This window comes from Gambusia affinis, linkage group LG01 (assembly GCF_019740435.1).
Source record: "Gambusia affinis linkage group LG01, SWU_Gaff_1.0, whole genome shotgun sequence".
NCBI classification, from domain to species: Eukaryota; Metazoa; Chordata; class Actinopteri; order Cyprinodontiformes; family Poeciliidae; genus Gambusia; species Gambusia affinis.
The window spans coordinates 21,964,050-21,988,797 of record NC_057868.1 but is presented as its reverse complement, the minus strand read 5'-3'; the positions used below and the strand labels follow the sequence as shown (position 1 = coordinate 21,988,797).

The window sequence follows — 24,748 nt, the reverse complement described above, 5'->3', positions numbered from 1 at the left end:
GGCAATATAGTAAAGACAGGGCTCCATTTTCCAGTATCAGTGTTCGGCTGATTTGTTTTTTGTGCACTGCTTTTCAGGGTCCACTTTATGGACACTTAATAAATTATTTTTAAATTGCTTGTACATAAATAAAGACTTTAAGTTGACTGGCAATTTATTAAAATCAGCTGATCTCAAGAAAAGATTTTATGCACTGTTCACGTGTTCATTCATAAAGATGAGATTTAATTCAGTTATTTTGAATTTGAAAGCAGCAAATCTGTTCATGCAACACGAAGAAATGTATTTATTTACAAAGTATTGTTGTATCAATCAATCAGCCAAATTTTGTATGTAGAGCATTTGTCATTCAGTCAAGCCTGATACAAAGTTACAGAGCTTAAAAACAGAAAGAAAGGCGTTTAACCACCAGACACACATAATGAAATGATCCTACTAATAAAAAAAAGGAACAGCTAACGCAAGTAATTACAGGAAATAAAACCGTGAGGATTTGGAAGTGGGAGAAAATCAATCAGAGAAGATGAAGAACTGTGACAGCTCAGTTAATTAGTGAGGAAACACTAGAGAAATATTTCTATTGTCAAAATTCATTTTATATAAATAGTAACGTCCACATGGTAAACACGCCATTGCATACAACAATAAACTCTAGAATTGTGTTAATGAATTAATGAATATAAATAATTTAAAAGATGCAAAAAGAGAAATAAAACAGAAACTAAATACAGATGAATAAACTGCTTTGGCACCGTCCTGCTCGCAACGAATATATTCAAACATGAAATGATCAGTTGACACATCCCAGGTTGCTGACATTCCTGTCCTGATGCTGAATACGTCGATGTTAATATGGTGCCGAGATGATCCCCTCACTTAGATGAAATGGATTCTGAGGAAGAGGAAGTAATGAACTCTTCATCGTTTTCCAAGCAGAGTAAGTCCAGCTCGAGCTCCCCGGTGGAACGTATCCCTTCCATCCTAACAGGCAAAATGGTAAACATGGTTAACAGCGATCTGGACAAACTGTGACCAAAATATCTCATGCCTTTCTACTCAGTCTACTCAATTACTTATAATAGTCTACATTCTAGATATATACTGTATTGCATTATAAGAACTCGAGCCCATATTTTACTCAACGTTTCATAGAAAAATACTACTAACTGAAGAGGCTCTGAACCATTTAGATTATTTTTATGTGGCTCTCTGAGTGAATACTACCGAGAACACTGACGTAGTTCAGAATTGGATGTGCACAATGTGGACAAAAGTATTCACTCATCTGCCTTCACACATGCACACATACCTGAGCATCATCCTAATCTCAATCCATGCGGTTTCATATGACGTGAGCAGACCGGTAAACCTACTCATCTATGTTATGGGTCCTGCTTTATGCACTGGTGCACAGACATGTGAGAACAGGAAGAGGCCATTTTCAAACTGTTCCCACAAGGATGGGCGATGGAAATAGTAAAAAAAAAAAAAAAAATGCCTTGGTGTGCTAAATCATTAGGAGTTCCAGTCACTTAAACAACTGGGCTGAGCCCGACTTCTGGTGAACGGTACCAAATAATGAATCCCACCCCGCCTTCCTGTACACCTCAAACACTGCTGACACACAAGAGCTGTTGTTTTCCTGACCACTGACAAACCCAGTTGTTAGGACACCGACGTGTTTTATAATTTTCACATCGGTAAGAACGCGATGCAGCTTCTGCAGAGTAAAACATCAGATGCAAGGGGTCAGAAGAATCTCCTGGGAGAGGTGGTTTGTCATCCAGAGTCCAGGGAGGAAAGACTTTGGTGCATTTTTTTTTTTTTTTTTTTTGATACTTTTGAGGCAGGATTTGAAACATGTCCACACTGGTCTAGAGTACAGCTGACAAAATGTAATGACTGGAAGTGTCATAACATGGTGTCCTCTCATGGTACCATGCTCAAATTCACTGTTCTTTCTGAGACCACCCTATTTGTTCAGCCTCAGTGCTGGATTTCATCGACCTGTAGCAGTGAGAAGCACTGGAAAGCCTGAATTGATCGATTTGGACACGGAAGTGAACACTATCGGCAACATCATGTCTTTGCAGATGAACACATCATTTGAATGATTTCACTTACCTTAATTTGTCCTGGGTCCAGAGCTCATGCTGGCACAGATGATGGATGAGAGCCACACCATAGCAGTCTCCTAGCACATTGACTATGGTAGTGAAATGGTCTCTGAAGAGCACATAAGAGGAGAACAAACATGCTGTCAGACTCAACTATGTTTTTCTTGAAGGCTTTCTGTCCCTCCATCTACAACAACCAGATGCACCAGTTCTTCTCCAGCTCCGGCTGTTCCTAGTAACAAAATCAGTCTCCAAGGGTAGTTTTATCAATCATTGCTACGCATGCTCTCCCCACAAGTAGGCGACTTGTAGTAGTATTTTGTTTGCAGAAAAAGCTGAATAGAGATGTTTGTGCATCTCTCAATGAGACCTTTTGCTGCAGTTCTAGCTGCAGTCTTTTGGGCTATGTCCTGGTCAAAAATAACTGCAAGCTTTTGATAGCAGATAAGTATAACTCCATCCAAAATGACTACATGACTAGATGGTTAAACACGTACACTGTGTGCATAATTATTACGCAAGTTGTAGTTTTGAGGATTAATTTTATTATTGCACAACTACAGAACTCTCGGTCAATCCAACCCGTTTAAGAAGGGCCCATGAGTTCTTTATGCGATCTTGGTCTGGTGAAGAAGGGGGCAACTTCATTATTCTTCCATCTTTAAGGTCTTTACTGGCTAGCCACATGGAGGAGTACTTTGATATATGTAAATGCACATTGTCCTGAACAAACATCATGGTCTTCTTGAAAGATGCAGACTTTTTCCCGGATAACTGCTTGAAGGACGTGTCTTCTAAAAACTGACAGTAGGTTTGGGAGTAGATTTTGAGTCCATCTTCAACCCAAAAACTGGCTCATCTTTAATAATACCAGCCCGTATCAGTACCTTCCTGGCGTCTGATGTGAAGTGGAGCTCTGTGCCCATTACTAATCCTGCCACGGCTTGATCCATCTGGTCCGTCAAGAGTCACTCTTATCTCATCAGTTCATAAAACCTTTGAAAAGTCTGTTTTCAGATGTGTCTTGGTCCAGTCTTGATGTTTCAACTTGTGTCCTGTTCAGTGGTGGTCAGCCGTCCTTACCTTGGCCATGTCTCTGAGCTCTGAACATCTTGTATTTCTGGGCCCTCCAGGTATAATGCAGTTCTGGAATGTGACAGCAATGGAAGATAACAAGATCCCGGCAGCTTCAAGTTTGATTTTTCACAAATCTTTGGCAGTTAATTTACCTCTTTTTTTCTCAACATGTTTCTTGTGTCCCTTTGACTATTTGCAGCAAAACAATTAATGGTTCTGTGATCACACCCAAATATCTTAGCAGTTTCAAGAGTGCTGCATCCCTCTGAAAGACTTTTTACAATTTGGGACTTTTCAGAGTCACTTAAATCTTTTTTTTTGGCACTTTTTGCCTGAGGAAAAGAAACTGCCCATTAATTATGCACAACTTGATATAGCGTGTTGATCCCCTTAGGCCCACACTCCCTCATTAAAAAAAAATGCACACCAGCTGACATGTTTATATTCAAAAAGCATTCAAGATTGTGCAGCTTGAAATTGGAGGAAAATATGCATAAAAATGATGATATGGTCAAAACTAAAACTTGCCTAATAATTGTGCACACAGCGTAGCAGGTGATGAGTATCCAGTTAAACTTACAGAAACCACTCAAAGACCAGCAGAAGGGAGGCGTCATGTGCAGGTAGTCCCACAGCTGTCAAAATCACGATAGTGGTTGCAGATCCCGTTGCCGGAACACCTACAGCTCCAAAGCTTGAAATGCAACAGGTCGCACTGCAAACCAAGCACAATGGAGATTGTGCTTCAAGCAGCTGGAAATGCTCATGAGCATTTATGCCTCAACTACAGCAAACAACTGTATTCCTCTTAACAATCCCAGCAAGCATCTTTTCTCAATTCCAGGTACTTCTAGGAAGCAGTTTACCAAATGGTGATGATCTGGCTGACATCCAAAAGGGTGTTACTTGACTGGGCAATAAAGAGGACAGCGACCACTTCATACAGCGCCATTCCGTTCATGTTGAAGCTGCTGACCATTGGCAACATAAGGCGGCAGAGTGTCCTATCAATCTTCACGTTCTCTTCACAGCATTCGATGGTGATAGGCAGAGTGGCGGCACTTTGGCAGAAAGCACATCCTTCATTGGCAAACCGTTTGTATGAGGAAACTACAAAAGTGTCACACTTTGACAACAAACAAACAGAACATCTCACCTGGACGCCAGGACCGCTGAGGTGAACAAAGCCTTGGAAATCTGTGCGAAGATGAGAAAGGGGTTCTGTTTGGTGAACACGAAGAAAATCAATGGAAGAACAAGAAAGGAGTGGATTGCGAGCCTGAAAGAGACAACAAAATCATGATCATTATTAAAAACATTCAAAGAAAAAATATTCACTAGCTTCATGTTTTGACACTTTTTGACAGTTCAATGTGTTTGGGAGATTTTATATGACGTTCTAACACACAGTAGTGTAAAGTGGAAGGGAAATGATGCATGGTTGCACAGTAAGAAGATGAAGATGTTTGTGCATCTCTATTCAGTCTCAGTCCTTTGCTGCAGTTCCAGCTGCAGCCTGTTGGGTTGTGTCTCCACCAGCTTTACGCTTTCATAGAAGCAACATTTGCAGAAACAAATTGCACGAGCTTTTCCCCAGTGTTAGTATTCATTCAAATGTTTTCACTCAATGTATTTATAATTTCACGTTTTCTGTGGTATTGCATTAGGATGTTTTCTATTATGAGTGCACACATTTAGTATATGGTAAATGGTAAATGGACTGAACTTATATAGCGCTTTCCAGTCGTTTTGACCACTGACGCATTCACCCATTCGCACTCACAAACACACACACATTTATACACCGATACGCAGATCGGTAAGCAATTTGGGGATAAGTGCCTGGCCCAGAGGCACATCAACATGTGGCAGGAGGAAGCTGGAATTGAACCTACAACCTTCTGATCGCAAGGCGACTACTCTACCATACAGCCACAGTCGCCCAGTATACACCGTATGTATATTTGGATTGCTAATTATTTCTGTTTTGCTGAGTTTTAAAGGACTCCTGGGGGAGAGGACTGCATCAGGCATCAGTCCTTCAGGCTGCTGGAAGCAGAGAGGTAGATACTGAAGAAAATACCTCTCTCTACTAATAGCACAATTACTAAAACATTTTTAGTGTTAGGTTGTTTTGCTTTTACATTTGTATTGTAATCAAAATGTGTTGGTTTGTTTATGCATTGCTTGTCTGTGACTCCTTCCCCACCCTTATTTGTTTGTGTAGGCCAGTCGTAATGTATAAATTCCCCAGTGTGTTTATTGTGGGAGGTCAGTTTTGGTTTGCTATCCAGAGTTAGGTTTGCTTCTGTTAATAATTTTTAGAAAAATAAATAAACATCTGTCCTTGTGCCTTGCCGACTGGACTGTAACAGTCTTCATGATGCCGTTTGTTCACTAACAAAACCTTTTAGGGCCAGAACTTCTGGAGAAAACTGCTTGAACTGGACTGAAAACTATTGTATTTATAAGAACCGATCTTTTCATCCTCTATGCATAAAGAAGGAGTAGGAGTAGTACTGTACTGTTCTGTAAATACATTCAAAGTAATTTCTTTCATTTTTATGCAGAGTTCAGTGCTGCCACCTTAGAGCAGTAGAAACAAAGCTGAGATGGACAAGGTGGACGTACCCCAGAAAAATTACTCCTGTAAGTCTGGTAAGTTTAATGATAACGGTCCAGTCGTTAACGTTCAACACGTGTTCCACAACCAGGAACAAAAGGCCAAATGGCAAGTACCTGAAACAAAGATCAGTCAAAAAAAAAAAAAAAAAAAAGGTTAAAAAAATTATTTCAATTCTCTGTTTGTTAATAAAAATAATAATACTACTAATAAAAAACAGTTTCCTTATGTAAATACAAAAACTGGAATCAAATCTCAGTGGTATGGTCCCAGTGATTTGCCCTTTTGTCTGACCTGAACTGATTAAGAGTATTTTTTTATAATAAAAAGGAATCTAAATTGGTAAAATAGAGAAATGATGTAGTGCTTGATCTTACCACAAGATCCAGTCGAAAATGATTTTCAGTGCAATGCTGAGGCATTTAATGAACTTCACAGTGGCTTCGGCTTTGAGTCCCGCCCTGTTTAACATGAGGCCGATCATGACAGTCGAGAAGATCAATCCTACCATGTTGGCTCCAGCAACATATTGGCCTATCAGCATCGTCTCAGTGCCATTCTGCGTCTAGAAACACAAATGTGCTGGACCTAACTCTCTAAGAGCAGTTTCATAGGAGTACAGCACATTGTTGGACAATACATATCACTTTTCCACAAAAAAGTCACAATAAAGCCATAAACTTTGATGCATTTTATTTGCATTTAGTTTGTAAAATACCAATCCAAAGTACTGCATAGTTGTGAGATGCAAAGAAACAAATTCAAGGTTTATAAAACCTTGACATGTAAAAATCTAAAAAATTATTTTTAGATATTGTGTATTTAGCCAAACTTTATGCTTCATTAGCCAATGTATATCCAGTTATCCACGTGTGTTCATTTGGCTTTCTTCTGCAGGGACAGGGAAGCTGACGGATGGAGCTAAGTGCAGGAAAATTCAGATTCAGGTTCAGATTCAGATTTATTCATGTCCCAAATGGGTAACTGATGTTACACCAAGTATAAAAACTAAAAGACAAAGTATCAAAGTCAAAAAAAAAATTAATAATAATAATAAAACATACTAAAAAAAGACATCAAACATAAATCAATGCATAACGGGGAGAGTACAGCAGTGTATATGTCGACCGACAGTTAATACAAACGCTAACAATCAGATGCAAGTCCCCTACCTTGTCCTGTGTTAAAAAGAGAAATTGCGGTAGGAACAAAGGAGTGCTTGTACCTGTTACTTTTCATATTAAGAAGTCTGAGCCAGAGGCCAAAAGGCAGAAACTGGAACGCCGCATGTAAAGGGTGAGATTTGTCAGCAAGAATGGCATTAGTTTTATGACATTCCCCTTGCAGCAGAACAGCCACATTCAGTCCATATCTACACTGGAATGGTTGAGGTGAAAGCATGACCACATTATGGATCCCTGTTGTCAAATCCAAGCTTAAATACAACAGAAAATCTGTGGCAAAATGTGAAAACGGATGTTCCTCCCTCTTCCCAAAATAGGTTATTGTTGGGTCATCATGTCAACAGGTACAAGTATTTTGCATGGTTGCTTGTCTGTCTGTTCCCTGCTGACGTGTCCCTCCTTGCACCCTATGACCACTACAGAAAGGTACGTCTGTCCCTCAGGTGGGCTGAGAACAAACACCACCTCTCCCTTCATGTTTTAATTTGAAAGAAATTCAAAGCCATCCATCGTTTTTCTTCCTCTTCGCAATAAGGTACTCTTTTGTGTTGGTTCACTGCTTTAAATCTAAACAAAATACAGTGACGAATGTGGTTGTAATGTGACAACATGTGAAAAAGCTCCAGGGACATAAAGACTTTCGGAAGGTGCTCTAGAAAAAGAACAAAGATCAGAAGAACATACTTACTACTGCTGGATCTATGGCGGGACTCGAACTTTGCACTTTAACATGAACAATCCTTGTCCTGAACTGCAAGAAAACAAAAAGAAACTTTTTTAAAACCTTCCAAATCCAACATGGAAAGTTACACAGTGAGTTGCGGAGCGGAATAAAAAACCCACCTGCTCGTAGAAAGCCTGAGGGTAGCTCTCTGGAACCAAGTTCCTATGCAAGTCAAAGGAGAGTCAGACCAAAAATAAGAGGTACTTGTAAATTTTAAAGATACAAAACATGAGGATACTGAAATGGCCTGGCGACCTGTCCAGGGTGTACCCGCTTCTCACCCATTGACACCAGCAACCCTCCCAAGCATGTCAGACAATGGCTGGATGGAACATGAGGATGTTTTTTTCCGTAACATCAGAAAGTTTTAATTTATAATTATCAGAGATAACAAAAATCTCTATTTTAACTTCTTTAAATTACAACCTGAACATGCAAACCAGGAATTTTGTCTAAACACTTATCTTCTCACCTAATAAGATCCATGAAAACCACATGATAAGAGGGGGTCGGCATATCTATGCTAACGGTTTTTTTGCCGGTTGTGTATTCCATACCAGGCTTGACCAGGATCACTAGAGCCAGTCCTGCAACACAGTCACAGGCAGTATGTCAAAACAATTACACAATACACACAATGACTGTCTTAATACATCTATGTTAAACTGTGTTGCCCATTATAAAGTCACCGAGAGCTACAGCCAGGAAGGTAGAGCCACAGATGTACGATGTTATGAAGAAGGCTGATCTCCCAGGCAATCTGTTGTTTAATCCACTTACTTCTGAGAAAAGAGATCAGAATCAGAAGTTCACCTGATGCCTGAGCAATGAGCAAGACAACATACCAGTTTATGCGTGTCCAAGCAATAGTCTAAATGTCTGAACTGATCTTCTTCTTTAAACACTTTTTAGCCACAAAAAATAAAAATAAATCAATTGTTTTGAGCAACATTGATACAGATTATCCTAAAAAAAAGAGAGCATCTTTTAAATCTATTTCTAACATTTACAAGTTAACACATGAAGTTTCTGAATTTTTAGCTTGCCTGCCATTAGACGTGTCACAATGAGAGGGACAGCAAAAAACTGAAGCAGGCTAAACAGCAAATCTCCTGGGAATTTGATCCACACCATTTGATCTTGAGTTACAGAAACCATAAACCTCAGCAAAAACCCAATGCCTAAACCTGTGGAGGAAAAAAAATCACAAATATATATATATAAATATTCACAGAAAATACAAATAATATCAAGATGTAAAAAGAACCTTAGCTTAGATAGACTTCATAACAATCATGAAAATAAATGGGGATGTTTTAACATAAATGGCTAATTATATATTTTGTAGACATGTTTTCTAACATATTAATATACATATTTGATCGGGAGCAATATTGGCCAGAGATCATTGACACAAAATACATGTGAAGCTAACCAGAAGTTTAGACACAATTTTTTTACCCTTTGTGTGGTGCAATGTGCGCTTTACGATATATATATATATATTTTGGTGGTTTTGGGAACTGATGGTCTGACGGGACAACCCTCTGCTTCCCTGCTGTTTGTCTGTGTCCTTTGTTACAATACACCAAAGGGGTTAAATGAAATGGCTTCCATTTCAACATAAGTTCAGTTCCCCAAGTGGAAATGTTTGTTTTTTTAGTATTAATTTCCATGAGATTACATTAAGAAAAACACATTTTTATTCTAAAGTTGTGATGTTTTTTTTTTTTTGTTTTGTTTGTTTTTAAATAATATTTAACCATTTAGAAATCATTCTTTACACTGGCAAAAAGAAAAACATTATTTAAGTAATTGCTCTTGGGGCCCCCTAGTGGCCAGCAGTTCAGTGCTCTCTCTCTCTCTCTCTCTCTCTCTCTCTCTCTCTCTCTCTCTCTCTCTCTCTCTCTCTCTCTCTCTCTCTCTCTCTCTCTCTCTCTCTCTCTCTCTCTCTCTCTCTCTCTCTCTCTCTCTCTCTTCTCTCTCTCTCTCTCTCTCTCTCTCTCTCTCTCTCTCTCTCTCTCTCTCTCTCTCTCTCTCTCTCTCTCTCTCTCTCTCTCTCTCTCTCTCTCTCTCTCTCTCTCTCTCTCTCTCTCTCTCTCTCTCTCTCTCTCTCTCTCTCTCTCTCTCTCTCTCTCTCTCTCTCTCTCTCTCTCTCTGTCTCTCTCTCTCTCTCTCTCTCTCTCTCTCTCTCTCTCTCTCTCTCTCTCTCTCTCTCTCTCTCTCTCTCTCTCTCTCTCTCTCTCTCTCTCTCTCTCTCTCTCTCTCTCTCTCTCTCTCTCTCTCTCTCTCTCTCTCTCTCTCTCTCTCTCTCTCTCTCTCTCTCTCTCTCTCTCTCTCTCTCTCTCTCTCTCTCTCTCTCTCTCTCTCTCTCTCTCTCTCTCTCTCTCTCTCTCTCTCTCTCTCTCTCTATCTCTCTCTCTCTCTCTCTCTCTCTCTCTCTCTCTCTCTCTCTCTCTCTCTCTCTCTCTCTCTCTCTCTCTCTCTCTCTCTCTCTCTCTCTCTCTCTCTCTCTCTCTCTCTCTCTCTCTCTCTCTCTCTCTCTCTCTCTCTCTCTCTCAGTGAATGGTGGAGTGAGTGGAGGTGGAGATGGGAGTGTTGGACTGAGTGGTTTGTTGAGTCTTTCTACCTTTTTTTGTGAGATTTTTCTCTTCACTTTGTTACTTGATCTTTAAGTGGGTTTTTGGTTGTTTCAAACTGGTCCGGTAGCTTTTTGCTACCGGTTTGGTTTGGCGTTTGTTGGCATCATGCCTGTTGTGGAGGGAGGTGCAGGTTTTGAAAAGTTGACACGCCGACATGCTGTCAAACTCGTACCAACAGTAAATTGTTCGGTAGAGGAGGCAGCATTAGCTGTTGGAGGAGCGGTAGGTTATGATAGTGTGAAATCTGCTTCCCGTATGAATGGTGCAATCGTTATATTTCTAGATGATACATCTAAAGTGAGTGAGTTGGTTGAGAGGGGCGTTGTCATTCATGACACTTTCACGCCGGTTCTCCCGCTGGTTACTCCAGCTAAAAAGATTATAATTTCAAATGCACCCCCGTTTATTAAGAACGATCTGCTTGTTAAAGAATTGACACGCTATGGACAGCTAGTTTCACCCATAAAGATGGTTTCTTTAGGATGCAAATCTGTGCTTCTTAAACATGTCGTGTATCATAGAAGGCAGGTTTTTATGATCCTTAAGGACACAGCTAATGAGCTTAACCTGTCCTTCAATTTCAAAGTAGATGGTTTTAATTATATGGTTTTTGCCTCATCAGAGAACATGAAATGTTTTGGTTGTGGAGCGGAAGGTCATATAATTCGATTGTGCCCAGAAAAACTTAAGGGTGCACATTTGGTGGAGGCTGGTGATGGGGATGGTGCACCACGGCACCATGTCCTGGCGTCGAAGTGGGCAGCGGGGCCGCTAACGCCGTCGCCGCAGTCGCTGAGGCGGACATGATGGTTTCACGGTAGTCAGTGAAGGTCTTAATGTTGCTGGTTCTGGGGTTCCTGTAACTGCAGAGAAACAACCTGAAGTTCGATCCTCTCTTAATTATGATTGTTCTGATGAACTTGATATCACTGTTTGTGAGATGAACCATGATCAATCTGTGAGTGGTTTTGATGCAGATTTGGGGGACAAAAGAACTGATGAAGTTTTTTTGCGACAGCTTTTGTGAGGATGACAGCATGCTTGATGAGGATTTGTTGAAACTGTCCCTTTAAAAAAGGAAACTGGATATTTGGACCTGCTAACAGCAGCACTAAAACTCAGAAACTGAAGAAAACTGCAGAGAGTTTTAGTCTGTTTTCTGTGTTGTTTCTTCATTTTCATGTGTGATTTTAAAATAGGCACATTAAATCTTAATGGTGCTAGAGATGAATTGAAAAGGGCTGAGTTGTTTAAATTTATAGCTTTGAAGAAAATTGATATAATGTTAGTTCAGGAAACACACAGCACTGCTGATAATGAGAGTGTTTGGAAGAAGGAGAATGGAGGGGAGGGTTTTTTTAGTCACAAGTCCAGCTATAGTGGTGGTGTGGGGATTTTGTTTTCTAAGAATTTTTTGCCTATTTCTTGTGAAGCAGAGGAAATAATTGCAGGTAGTTTATTGAAAGTTAAAGCCAAGTATGAAAATGTGAATTTAGTTTTTCTTAATGTTTCTGCTCCAACTAAGGGGGCAGATAGAATTTTACTGTTGAATATTTTGGAAGACACTGTAAATGATTGTAGTGATGATGGTTATTTATTTTTGTGTGGAGATTTTAATTGCACTGAAAATCCGTCACTTGATCGGAACCACTCAGAGCCTCATGCTGAATCCTCTCGGAGGCTCAGGCAACTGACTGCGACCTCTGACCTTTCGGACGTGTGGAGAGCTTTCAATAGGAACCAGAGACGGTATACATGGAGCCATTCTAGAGATAATCTTTTATCCTTGGCAAGATTAGATCTATATATGCTTTTAAACATCATTTGAATATATTCAATAATGGTCATATAATTCCTGTCAGTTTTTCTGATCACTGTTTGGTTTGTTGTTCTGTGTTGATTGAAAATGTTCGTATACGGAGTGTATATTGGCATTTTAATACAGCTCTTTTACACCATAAAGCTTTTAGAACAGCTTTTGAATATTTCTGGGTCAGTCATAAACAATCTAAGTCAGATTTTTCTTGTGTTCAACAGTGGTGGGATTTTGGTAAATGTCAAATTAAACAGTTGTGTCAACAGTTCACTCGCAATGTTACTAGAGATATAACCAGATCTATGAGGGACTTGGAGACTCAGATAGTAGAACTGCAGGGTTTTTACCCTTTGTGTGGTGCAATGTGCGCTTTACGATATATATATATATATTTTGGTGGTTTTGGGAACTGATGGTCTGACGGGACAACCCTCTGCTTCCCTGCTGTTTGTCTGTGTCCTTTGTTACAATACACCAAAGGGGTTAAATGAAATGGCTTCCATTTCAACATAAGTTCAGTTCCCCAAGTGGAAATGTTTGTTTTTTTAGTATTAATTTCCATGAGATTACATTAAGAAAAACACATTTTTATTCTAAAGTTGTGATGTTTTTTTTTTTGTTTTGTTTGTTTTTAAATAATATTTAACCATTTAGAAATCATTCTTTACACTGGCAAAAAGAAAAACATTATTTAAGTAATTGCTCTTGGGGCCCCCTAGTGGCCATCCTAAGCCACTCTTCACTATGAGCGCAGTTCAGTGCTCTCTCTCTCTCTCTCTCTCTCTCTCTCTCTCTCTCTCTCTCTCTCTCTCTCTCTCTCTCTCTCTCTCTCTCTCTCTCTCTCTCTCTCTCTCTCTCTCTCTCTCTCTCTCTCTCTCTCTCTCTCTCTCTCTCTCTCTCTCTCTCTCTCTCTCTCTCTCTCTCTCTCTCTCTCTCTCTCTCTCTCTCTCTCTCTCTCTCTCTCTCTCTCTCTCTCTCTCTCTCTCTCTCTCTCTCTCTCTCTCTCTCTCTCTCTCTCTCTCTCTCTCTCTCTCTCTCTCTCTCTCTCTCTCTCTCTCTCTCTCTCTCTCTCTCTCTCTCTCTCTCTCTCTCTCTCTCTCTCTCTCTCTCTCTCTCTCTCTCTCTCTCTCTCTCTCTCTCTCTCTCTCTCTCTCTCTCTCTCTCTCTCTCTCTCTCTCTCTCTCAGTGAGTGGAGGTGGAGATGGGAGTGTTGGACTGAGTGGTTTGTTGAGTCTTTCTACCTTTTTTTGTGAGATTTTTCTCTTCACTTTGTTACTTGATCTTTAAGTGGGTTTTTGGTTGTTTCAAACTGGTCCGGTAGCTTTTTGCTACCGGTTTGGTTTGGCGTTTGTTGGCATCATGCCTGTTGTGGAGGGAGGTGCAGGTTTTGAAAAGTTGACACGCCGACATGCTGTCAAACTCGTACCAACAGTAAATTGTTCGGTAGAGGAGGCAGCATTAGCTGTTGGAGGAGCGGTAGGTTATGATAGTGTGAAATCTGCTTCCCGTATGAATGGTGCAATCGTTATATTTCTAGATGATACATCTAAAGTGAGTGAGTTGGTTGAGAGGGGCGTTGTCATTCATGACACTTTCACGCCGGTTCTCCCGCTGGTTACTCCAGCTAAAAAGATTATAATTTCAAATGCACCCCCGTTTATTAAGAACGATCTGCTTGTAAAAGAATTGTCACGCTATGGACATTTAGTTTCACCCATAAAGATGGTTTCTTTAGGATGCAAATCTGTGCTTCTTAAACATGTCGTGTGTCATAGAAGGCAGGTTTTTATGATCCTTAAGGACACAGCTAATGAGCTTAACCTGTCCTTCAATTTCAAAGTAGATGGTTTTAATTATATGGTTTTTGCCTCATCAGAGAACATGAAATGTTTTGGTTGTGGAGCGGAAGGTCATATAATTCGATTGTGCCCAGAAAAACTTAAGGGTGCACATTTGGTGGAGGCTGGTGATGGGGATGGTGCCGGCGGCACCACCGCCAATGCAGGCGTCGCCGAAGTGGGCAGCGGGGCCGCTGAAGTGGGTCACACAGCCATTGGTGGTTTCACGGTAGTCAGTGAACTGGGGTTCCTGTAACTGCAGAGAAACAACCTGAAGTTCGATCTTCTCTGAATTGCGATCGCTCTGATGAACTTGATATCACTGTTTGTGAGATGAACCATGATGAATCTGTGAGTGGTTTTGATGCAGATTTGGGGGACAAAAGAACTGATGAGTTTTTTTGCGATAGCTTTTGTGAGGATGACAGCATGCTTGATGAGGATTTGTTGAAACTGTGAATCTTCTCGGCCTTTAACAAAGAAAACTGGATATTCGGGAGATGATGTGTTAACAGATCAAGAAATCTATCGCTTAAAGAAACTGATTGTAAGGGTCAGATCCCAAGAAATTACTGCCGATGAAGATGAAGACGTTTAGAGACATATTTTATGTTTCTCTGTGTTTTTTCTTTTGTTTCTTCATTTTCATGTGTGATTTTAAAATAGGCACATTAAATCTTAATGGTGCTAGAGATAAATTGAAAAGGGCTGAGTTGTTTAAATTTATAGCTTTGAAGAAAATTGATATAATGTTAGTACAGGAAACACACAGCACTGCTGATAATGAGAGTGTTTGGAAGAAGGAGAATGGAGGGGAGGGTTTTTTTAGTCACAAGTCCAGCTATAGTGGTGGTGTGGGGATTTTGTTTTCTAAGAATTTTTTGCCTATTTCTTGTGAAGCAGAGGAAATAATTGCAGGTAGTTTATTGAAAGTTAAAGCCAAGTATGAAAATGTGAATCTAGTTTTTCTTAATGTGTATGCTCCAACTAAGGGGGCGGATAGAATTTTACTGTTGAACATTTTGGAAGACACTGTAAATGATTGTAGTGATGATAGTTATTTATTTTTGTGTGGAGATTTTAATTGCACTGAAAATCCGACACTTGATCGGAACCACTCAGAGCCTCATGCTGAATCCTCTCGGAGGTTCAAGCAACTGACTGCGACCTCTGACCTTTCGGACGTGTGGAGAGCTTTCAATAGGAACCAGAGGCAGTATACATGGAGTCATTCTAGAGATAATCTTTTATCCTTGGCAAGATTAGATCGTATATATGCTTTTAAACATCAGTTGAATATATTCAATAACTGTCATATAATTCCTGTCAGTTTTTCTGATCACTGTCTGGTTTGTTGTTCTGTGTTGATTGAAAATGTTCGTATACGGAGTGTATATTGGCATTTTAATACAGCTCTTTTACACGATAAAGCTTTTAGAACAGCTTTTGAATATTTCTGGGTCAGTCATAAACAGTCTAAGTCAGATTTTTCTTGTGTTCAACAGTGGTGGGATTTTGGTAAATGTCAAATTAAACAGTTGTGTCAACAGTTCACTCGCAATGTTACTAGAGATATAACCAGATCTATGAGGGACTTGGAGACTCAGATAGTAGAACTGCAGGGTTTGGCAGCATCTACAGGAAATCGAGGGTTTTTAAATTCCCTCAAATCTAAAAAGGCAATTTTAGCCAACCTGTTGGGTACAGCAGCTAAAGGAGCCCTAGTCAGATCACGCTTCCTAAGTGTATCGGAGATGGACGCCCCGTCCCAGTTTTTCTTCGGACTTGAAAAAAAGAATGGACAAAGAAAGATTGTTCACTCCCTGAAGTCTGACTGTGGATCTACAATCTCAGGTTCCTCTGAGATCAGGAAGTTTGCTGTCAGTTTCTATAAAGACCTTTTTAAGAGTGAACATTTGGAGAATCAGGATGTGAGAGATGGTTTCTACGAAGGACTTCCTCAGGTGGATGCTGAAGCCAATTGTAAATTGGAGGCTCAGCTCACGCTGCATGAACTGCATGCTGCCTTGATGAGCCTAAAGAGTGGTAGATCCCCTGGCCTGGACGGTCTTCCTGTTGATTTTTACAAATCATTCTGGTCTGTGATCGGTGAGGACTTGTTGGAGGTGATTGTGGATAGTCTGCAGAGAGGTTGGCTGCCTCTGAGCTGCAGACGGGCAGTCATCACTCTACTCCCAAAGAAAGGTGACTTACAGGATCTAAGGAACTGGCGACCAGTCTCTTTGCTCTGCACGGACTACAAAATATTCTCTAAGGTTCTGGCTACCAGACTTAGAGAAGTGATGTCTTCAGTCATTCACGGGGACCAGACCTACTGTGTGCCTGGCAGGTTGATAAGTGACAATGTCACTTTAATCAGAGACGTTTTGGAAATCTCCAACTCATTGGGCATAGATATTGGTCTGATTTCAATAGATCAGGAAAAAGCTTTTGATCGGGTTGAACACCAATTTTTGTGGCAAACTTTGGCTGCTTTTGGTTTCAGCCCTGGTTTTATAGCTATGATCCAGGTTTTATATCGTAACATTGCGAGTGTACTTAAAATTAATGGTGGTTTGAGTGCTCCTTTCAATGTTTTAAGAGGAGTGAGGCAAGGGTGTCCTTTGTCAGGGATGCTTTATTCTTTAGCAATTGAACCTTTGCTTCATAAGTTGAGGAAAGATCTATCTGGTGTTTCTATTCCTGGGTGTAATGTGTGTTTAAAGTTGTCAGCTTATGCTGATGATGTAATGGTTTTTGTAGACACACAGGAAGATATTGATGTTTTAGTAAACACTGTCTTTTGTTTTGGCTGTATCTCTTCTGCAAAAGTAAATTGGAGAAAGAGTGAGGCTATAACTACTGGAAGTAGGTTGGAGGATCAACTCAGTCTGCCTGGAGGCTTGGTGTGGAAAAAAGGAGGGCTCAAGTATTTAGGTGTGTTTTTGGGAAACGACACGTTTGTGGGGAAAAATTGGGAAAATGTTTTGGATAATGTTAAGGGTCGACTTTTGAAGTGGAAGTGGATTTTACCTAAAATGTCATATAGAGGACGAATTCTTGTCATTAACAATCTAATTTCTTCTGCCTTGTGGCACCGGTTGATGTGTGTTGATCCTCCAGTTTCTCTTTTATCGAGTGTTCAAAGGTTTATGGTGGATTTTTTTTGGGACAAACTTCACTGGATTCCTCAAAGTATTCTCTTTCTGCCGAGAGAAGAAGGTGGACAAGGCCTGGTCCACCTGGCCAGCAGAGGTGCTGCTTTTCGTGTTCAGTTTATTCAGAGACTGCTCACGGGACCCGTGGATCTGGTGTGGAGGGAAATATCATACTGCATTCTTCGAAGAGTCGGCGGCTTGGGTCTGGATTTGCCTCTCTTTCTGATGGATTCTGGCAAGCTGATCCCTTCTCGTCTTCCAGGTTTTTATAAGAGTGTTTTTTCTGTGTGGACTTTGCTGAGAAAGGAGAAGCAGCAGCAGGCTGAGTCTCTGCACTGGCTGCTCCAGGAACCGGTTCTGTTTGGGCGTTTGTTGGATTGTCCTGTTTGGGGAGCAACAACCTGGTCCAGACTGCTCCACACTGCGAACGTCTATTGCCTGGGGAGGGTGGTGGAGCTGGCTGGACCTCGGCTGGATGATCCTGTTAAACTCGCTGATTGTTTGGGAATAAAATCTATTCGATCTGTTGGTCAGCTTTTGAACTATTGGAAACATAAGTTAAGTGAACATGAATGTTCCCTTTTGACTGATTATCATGAAGGTACCATGTTACCAAATCACCTGGACCCGTTTCCATCCTTCAGACTGTTTCCTGGGATAAAGATCTGCTCTAGTCCTTTTTTAGACTCGGTGGACAGTAAAGGAATCTCCCTAGAAGGAGCTTCTGGGAAAATGTTCTATAGGATGATTGTAAAAACTCTGAATCAAACCAAACTGAATGGACGCAGCGACACAGTGTGGAGGACTCATTTTTCTTTACCACCTGGAATTAAGCCTGAATGGAAATCTTTGTATAAGCCTCCTCTAGTGAAAAAACATGCAGATCTACAGTGGAGGATTCTTCATGGCATTGTAGCTGTAAACTCTTTTGTTTCTGTTATTAATTCTGCTGTGGAAGCAAAATGTCCATTTTGTGAACAGAGAGAAACAGTGTTTCATTGTTTTTCTGATTGTGTTCGCCTATCGGTTCTTTTTGTGCTTTTGGGAAATATTTACAACAGTTTTGGAGAAATTTTCACAAAATTTGGATTTATTTGTGGTTTTAAATTCACACGCCAGGGAAGGAATAAATGTAAATTGATAAATTTTTTATTAGGACAGGCTAAAATGGCCGTGTATATAAGTAGAAGGAGGAAGGTAGTGGAGGATTTGAATATTGACTTGGTTTCTTTATTTGTTAATCTGGTAAAGTCTAGGTTATTGCTTGAATTTAATTTTTACAGATCAGTGTCGGATTTAGATACTTTCTGCCACATTTGGAGTTATGGGGAAGTAATTTGTAGTGTGGTAGAAGGAGAACTCTTTTTTGGAAGGGTGTTCATGTAATTTTTTTATTTTTATTTATTTATTTTATTTTATTTATTTTTTTTCTTTACGTAGTTTGTGATACTATGTCGATTATTGATTGAAAATAAATGATTCATTTCAAAATCAAAAAATCTCTCTCTCTCTCTCTCTCTCTCTCTCTATGAAACGATCTCATTGGTACCTCTTTTATTTTCACCAATTTTTCCACCTGTTGCTCTTTCAATGGCCTTCTTCCCCTTGTTACTCCCAAGTTTCTCTAAAAGTCTTTTCTTTCTTCTCTGGCCTCATTTTTTATTTTATTTTTTGCCACCAAACAAGGTTTTGTCTCTACTTTTACGTCCACTGTCGCATGCAATTTGCAAGCATCTAAGGCAGGGGTGGGCAATCCTGGTCCTCAAGGGCCGGTATCCTGCAACTCTTAGATGTCTCCCTTATCCAACACAGTTGAATCCAACAGCTGAATCAACCTCCTAAGTGTCAGGTTCTCCAGAGTCCTGCTAATGATCTCATTATTTGACTCAGGTGTGTTGAAGTAGAGATACATCTAAACGTTGCAGGAGACCGGCCCTCGAGGCCTGGAGTTGCCCACCCCTGATCTAAGGCAATCTAAGAAGGATATAATAAATTGAAATGAGAAAAAAAATTAGAAAATTCACACAATCAGTTATACGAAGAAGTCTTATTCTCATTGTAGCCTTTCCTGTTTGGGGTGTCACAAACAGGTATACTTGGGCCAGAGAAATTGCTAAGATATCTGAGGATTCAGATTTTCAGTACATTTGTAGGAATGCACTGAACAACTTAAGCAGTTTTATTTTGAGGTTTATAAGTGTAAATGGACAGTTGATATCTTACATAAGAGATGAAGCCCTGGCACCTTATAAATAGGACACTTTTTATTTAAAGAGTATTTATGTGTGTCCCCTCGTTTGTATGTGTTTTATTGTGTCTTGAAAGCCCATCTGGGCCGGGCAGCTGTGAAAGGGTGCATGACACATATGAAAATAAAGTCTATGAAATACACTTTATGAAATAAACAATAAGAAATCACAGGATGATCGGAAGTAGAAAAGAAGTTAGCACTTACCTAAGCAAATCATCATCAGGGTAAAGCCCTGAAACAGGCTCTCTTTCAATATAATCATTTCACGGTGGTCCAGTGAGCCGAGACAGATGGGCCAGTCTATCGCAGCCGTTAAAGAGAATCAGTTGCCGTTTTGTGTACAATGCTTGGCATTTCTCCCCCTTTTCAAAAAATGCTCTGAAAAAACGTACTTGGTCTCCATGGGTACCTTGGTACAATAAATAATACTTTAGAAATATATTTTCAAAAATACATCAGATTTTAAGTAATTTCACGTGCTTAAAAACGAATCAGGTCTCCATTGAATCAGTTTGATTCATTTGTTAGTTCACCGAAACATCTTTGCTTAAACAGCGTTCAAGTGATTCATGAAGTTTCTGGTTTAGGAAGTTCTTGTTGTTGTTGTTGGCATCCAGTTCTGGGATTCCATTTTTTGGAAAATGCAGAGAAAGGCAGGCCTGGTCTCCTTGGATACCTTGATTTTGGTTCAGATGTTCTAAACAATAGAGAGTAATATAGGCAGCCTTATGCCAAAATTTAATCGGGAGTGATTTATGACCCTAATCATTTTAATTTCCGGTGTATTACCGCCCCTCCCCCACTTCCGGTGTATTACCGCCCATCCCCCCTTCCGGTGTATTACCGCCCATCCCCCATTCACCCCATCTGTTATGACATCTGAGTTTTAAGAATAATACAATTAAAGAATGAAAAACATTATGAGTTTTAAGATTAATACAATAAGTTTTAAATAATCTATATTAATATACAATATAATATATTTAAATAGATTTGGGATGTTGTATTTACCTCGGGTTTCAAACAGAATATCTTCCTGAGATGCGGTCCTGTTTTGAGGTGGGACAGAAATCCCTCAGGATAGTTCTCCTGACCTCTGGGTCAACACATATGGCGGACAAGGAAACTCTATGTCTCAGAAAAACACATTTTTCAAAAAGTTGGCATTTTCTGCAGGTCTCAGAATTTGCGCGGGAGAGGGTATAAGACTAGACAGGGGCTGAAATGGCCCCCTCCTTTCTGCTGTGTGTGCCCCGGCCATGGCTGCGTGTGGCAGGGCTGACCCCTAGGCTCTGAAAGAAAGGGTTTGACCCCCAGTCCCTGCCATCGCTGTGTGTGCGTGCGGGCGTGTGCGTGTGTGTGAGTGTGTGTGTGTGCGCATGGGTGTCCCTGCGTAGTAAATGGCAATATACCTCTAAAGAAAACCTAGAGTTTAACTGTTTTACTGCATTATTTATGGTAGCACGATTAGTCAGTGCTGACTGAGTTTGTGATTTCCTTCATCACTTAAATTTGGAACTCTTATAGATTTTTTATTTTTCTGTCACACTTGCTAATGTGATACATGTCCGTAAAAGTTCCTCATCTGTAATTTTATTTCTGGGGAATATGTGACGGGGACTAAACAGGCCTTGGTGAAGCTACTTATATGTATCTTTCAGCTTTCGCTAAAGTTGAACATTTTTTACATTGCACAACCACGCTCCAAGAGTTGCTCCAACATTATAATTATTTTATTTCTTTCTTTTTTTTTTTTTTTTTTTTGGCTTTATCATTATTCACTACTTTTGTCTCTGAGTTATATGCTGTATGTTTCTTGGCCCTAATGATGCTTTCCCTTCATCCATTATCTTACACACTTGAGTAATCCTGTGAATATAAGAACCTGTAGTATTTACTAGCAGTCATATTGCCTGAATTGTTCCACCTAAGTTTTCAGTCAGTTCACTCTTAACAACTACTTAATTCAGTTAAACCTGAATTGATTCGTGTTCACAGAACCAGTTTTGCAGCTACAATCTGAACTAGTTCTTGCTCGTTAAGCTAAAAATAAAGCAGAAAGCAAACTATAGGTCATGCTGTGATTAGTTATTTAGTTATTACTAGTTTATTGTAGTTAGGGCAGATATAATAAAGTTATCTATGTTGACAGTAATGAAAAAAGTACCCGGTCCGCCATAAAATGGCTTATTGTTACAAATAAAACGACTGTTTCACAAAGAAGTGCTTCGCAGCCATTATGTTGTTTTTGCTCAAATAAATTGCATTTTAAAATGTTTTATCTAAACTGCTGCTCTCATTCATGTATTTTAACTGTTTAATCTACAATAAACAAAACGTTTTAATGAAAAGCATTTTTGTAACTGCGCTTACCTTTTACCTTCTTATTACCATTAAGTCAGTCCTTATATCGAGTTGCTATATTGATATAGAACACAATAAGAATCCAATTACAATCCTTTGAGTCTGACAATCTCAAAGGGGAGTGAAGGCAAGAAAATATAACAATAAAAAGTTCAAATCTGTAATTTTTGAAGATATCGCAAATGCCTGCATAACTAAAATCCCTGTAGTACCTGGATTTCTATCGATTTATTGAATATGTAAATATTTATGAATGGCCATTCAGGTTTTATATAGTTTTTTTTCTTTCTTTTGGTGTTTGTTGCACAAATTTAAATATATGAAGGATATCAACCAACAATTCAATCAATTTGTGTTTTTTTCTTAAATACTCCCTCTCACGGTGAATTGCTTACATCTTCTGACAGCTAGTCCAACTTATGATAACATTGACTAGGTTTGCTATTGGTACACTTTACCTAAAAATAAAAATAATAAAATTAAATTAAACATACTCACTACACAACCGTGCTCCAAGAGTTGGTCACAATATGGTGAATTGTTTTGTTGCCGATAAAATTATCTACAGCTTTTGTTCCTTGGTCCTAATGATGCCGTCTGTTCACTAATGTTCACTAACAGACAGTGCGCCTCTTGTAATTGATAAGCTTATAAATGATCAATGCAAAGCATCAGTATGCGTTAAAGAAGATCTATCAGTCAGATTAAGTCAAATTTCATCAAACTCAAAGCAATCAAAATTCTATTTCTCTGAAAGGTAATCTTTCCTTTTCAGGGACTGTATGAAAGGAATCATTGAAATATATTATGAAATATACTATGAAATATTTAATTTGCAGAATCCCCATAATAAAACTTCAATTGTGAAATGAATGATTACATTGCATCTAGACACAAAATAATCAACTGTTAATTAGTAATCGTGCTATGTAAATGACTAACAAGATCTGATCAGACAAGAAACTTGACCACCTAAAGTGATTTCTCACATTGAACCGTCTGACTTTCTGTAGCCGACTAAATTTAACCTTACCAAAGTTTTGGCCTTAGAGCAAACAGGTACTGAGTTTGAAGCGTGGATCAGACGCCTTCAGCCATCTGCTAAAGCTAGACTCCGGCCTTCCTCACTGTAAAATAAAACATTACACTTAAAAAAAGTTCAAGTGAACATCACTTAATTATTATCAACTTATTGTTTGTACTCGTCTTAAACAAGTGGCAGGAACGTTTGGTTAAAAAATAAAGCTTTACAAGTCAATCTATTTAAGTTGAGTCCATGCAACAACTAAAATAAAAAGTGAACTATTTGAAAGTAGCGAGGATTTTGGGTGGTAAAAGTTTAACATCTTAACACATCCAGACACTACCTCATTTCTGCTCAAACAAACGGAAAAATTTTGAACAGTACAATTATGTCAAATAATGAGACCGTGTGTCTTTAATCTATGTAACAAATATATTGCTGCTGCTGCTGTAGGCAGAAAATAAAAGAAGTTTTGCAGAGAATAACATTTTGGATGAGTTTAAAAACTCATTTTGGATGAGTTTAAGGATATTGTTTGCCAAAATCACACAGTGTAACTACACTTGTCTTTTATATGATGCAGTAATTGAATCTTTTAAGGCAATTGGTTTGCATAAATGTAAGTAAATACAACCTATTTTCCTGCTCCACATACTTAGCTAGCAGTTTGCCAATTAACTTCCCAGTCTGAACTTCTGGGCAACGTCTTGATTCAGTCAAATCTTCTATCCTAGATCTCCTGAACTCCAACATTCTTCTACATATCGGTACATATGTGAATGTTTGGCTTGCTGGTCTTCAGCATGCTTTGAATGCAGTATCTGGTTTCTCTTACTTTAACCCGCCCAACTTGCACCCGATTGGTATGTTAGTCTTTTGATTCCCTCCCAGTGAGGCGGTGCTTCACAAAGCAAACTGTTTGTCAAACCGTTGATCTGCCTGGTGGCTGTTTCAGAAGATGAGGAAAGACGGTGACTGAGTTTTAGACAGTACTGGTTTTAGACAGTACTTTTTATTGTAGCTGCTCATGTAGCTTTTTTTTTTTTTTACTGGATGGCAGTCCTAAAAGTACATGTCTTTAAAATATGAATAAATACGTACAATTCCATAGTTATTTGATCCAGCGGTTATAGAAGTTTGGTAATAATGCAATTCTGGCATTGTGCTTTCTTAATGTAAGTATTTCTGCTACTGGACAAGAAATAGTGTTAAAAGAGGATTTAGAAAGAAAATAGTTGATATTTGTATTTACTGAGAGCAAGGCTGTGACTAGTTATCAGGACAGAATGAGAACTGAAAAACTGTTGGGTCCACATGACCAAGGAGGGAACTGGTCATCTGCTCCAACAATTTATTAGTCTTTAGGAAATATTTTTGGACACAAGGAGCAGGAACATAACAACATCAGATGTATTTTTCATCCTTATATCAGTGATTTAAAACTATATTTAATTTTGCATCATCTTATTTTTCACCCATAGAAAAGTCTAATGTGTTTATTATGAGTAGGATTAACCAAGCTGAAGAAGAGAAAAGAGAAATAAATATTCATTGGTACAGAATCGAATCAGCAGATATAAACTTATGAAACTATTGAAACTTTCAAGAATTTTATGTTGTGTAAGGTATTTAAGAAAATAATACTCAATCTGTGCTCACAAATTTCTTTATCTGGTTGTTATCTCTAAACTACGTTTACTTTTTATGTTGAACACCAGACCTCTTGCCTCTTTTTCACAGTTTTTTCACTTAGTTCCACGACTGCAGTGGATTTTATAGTCAATGTTAAAATCCAACACAGAGTCTGAAGCGATGGAGGAAATTTATGTCAATATGGAACCTGTTGGACAAACTGCATCTAATCACACAGGTAAGAATGAAGTTACAGAGAAATCTAGTATGTATGTTATTCAATTTTTTCTAATGTTAA

The 24,748-nt window shown here is 39.2% G+C and overlaps 1 protein-coding gene across 2 annotated transcripts; it reads right to left on the bottom strand.

The window, feature by feature from the left end:
- Nucleotides 1-262: 262 nt before the first annotated feature.
- Nucleotides 263-20,009, bottom strand: LOC122833265 (excitatory amino acid transporter 3-like). Of its 2 annotated transcripts, none has more exons than XM_044120726.1 (13): nucleotides 19,635-20,009; nucleotides 8,772-8,912; nucleotides 8,415-8,504; nucleotides 8,198-8,312; nucleotides 7,845-7,887; nucleotides 7,690-7,752; nucleotides 6,195-6,382; nucleotides 5,826-5,933; nucleotides 4,351-4,473; nucleotides 4,061-4,255; nucleotides 3,775-3,909; nucleotides 2,125-2,226; nucleotides 263-981 (listed from the first exon to the last, which is right to left on the bottom strand). In XM_044120726.1, exons 1-13 carry the CDS (start codon nucleotides 19,690-19,692, stop codon nucleotides 873-875), a joined length of 1,470 nt encoding a protein of 489 aa, XP_043976661.1. In that variant the 5' UTR covers nucleotides 19,693-20,009; the 3' UTR covers nucleotides 263-872. The 2 variants fall into 2 exon arrangements, with proteins under 2 accessions (XP_043976661.1, XP_043976652.1); XM_044120717.1 differs by having other exon boundaries at nucleotides 8,415-8,507; nucleotides 19,635-20,008.
- Nucleotides 20,010-24,748: the final 4,739 nt, after the last annotated feature.

Bases quoted from the DNA above. Each gene is read 5' to 3' on its own strand.
- LOC122833265 (XM_044120717.1), bottom strand. From the start codon at position 19,692: ATGATTATATTGAAAGAGAGCCTGTTTCAGGGCTTTACCCTGATGATG. The intron at 7,888-8,197 runs GTGAGAAGATAA...TGACTTGCATAG, and splicing joins GTTTTCATGGATCTTATTAG to GAACTTGGTTCCAGAGAGCT. The intron at 2,227-3,774 runs GTAAGTTTAACT...TGTGCTCTTCAG, and splicing joins CTGGTCTTTGAGTGGTTTCT to AGACCATTTCACTACCATAG.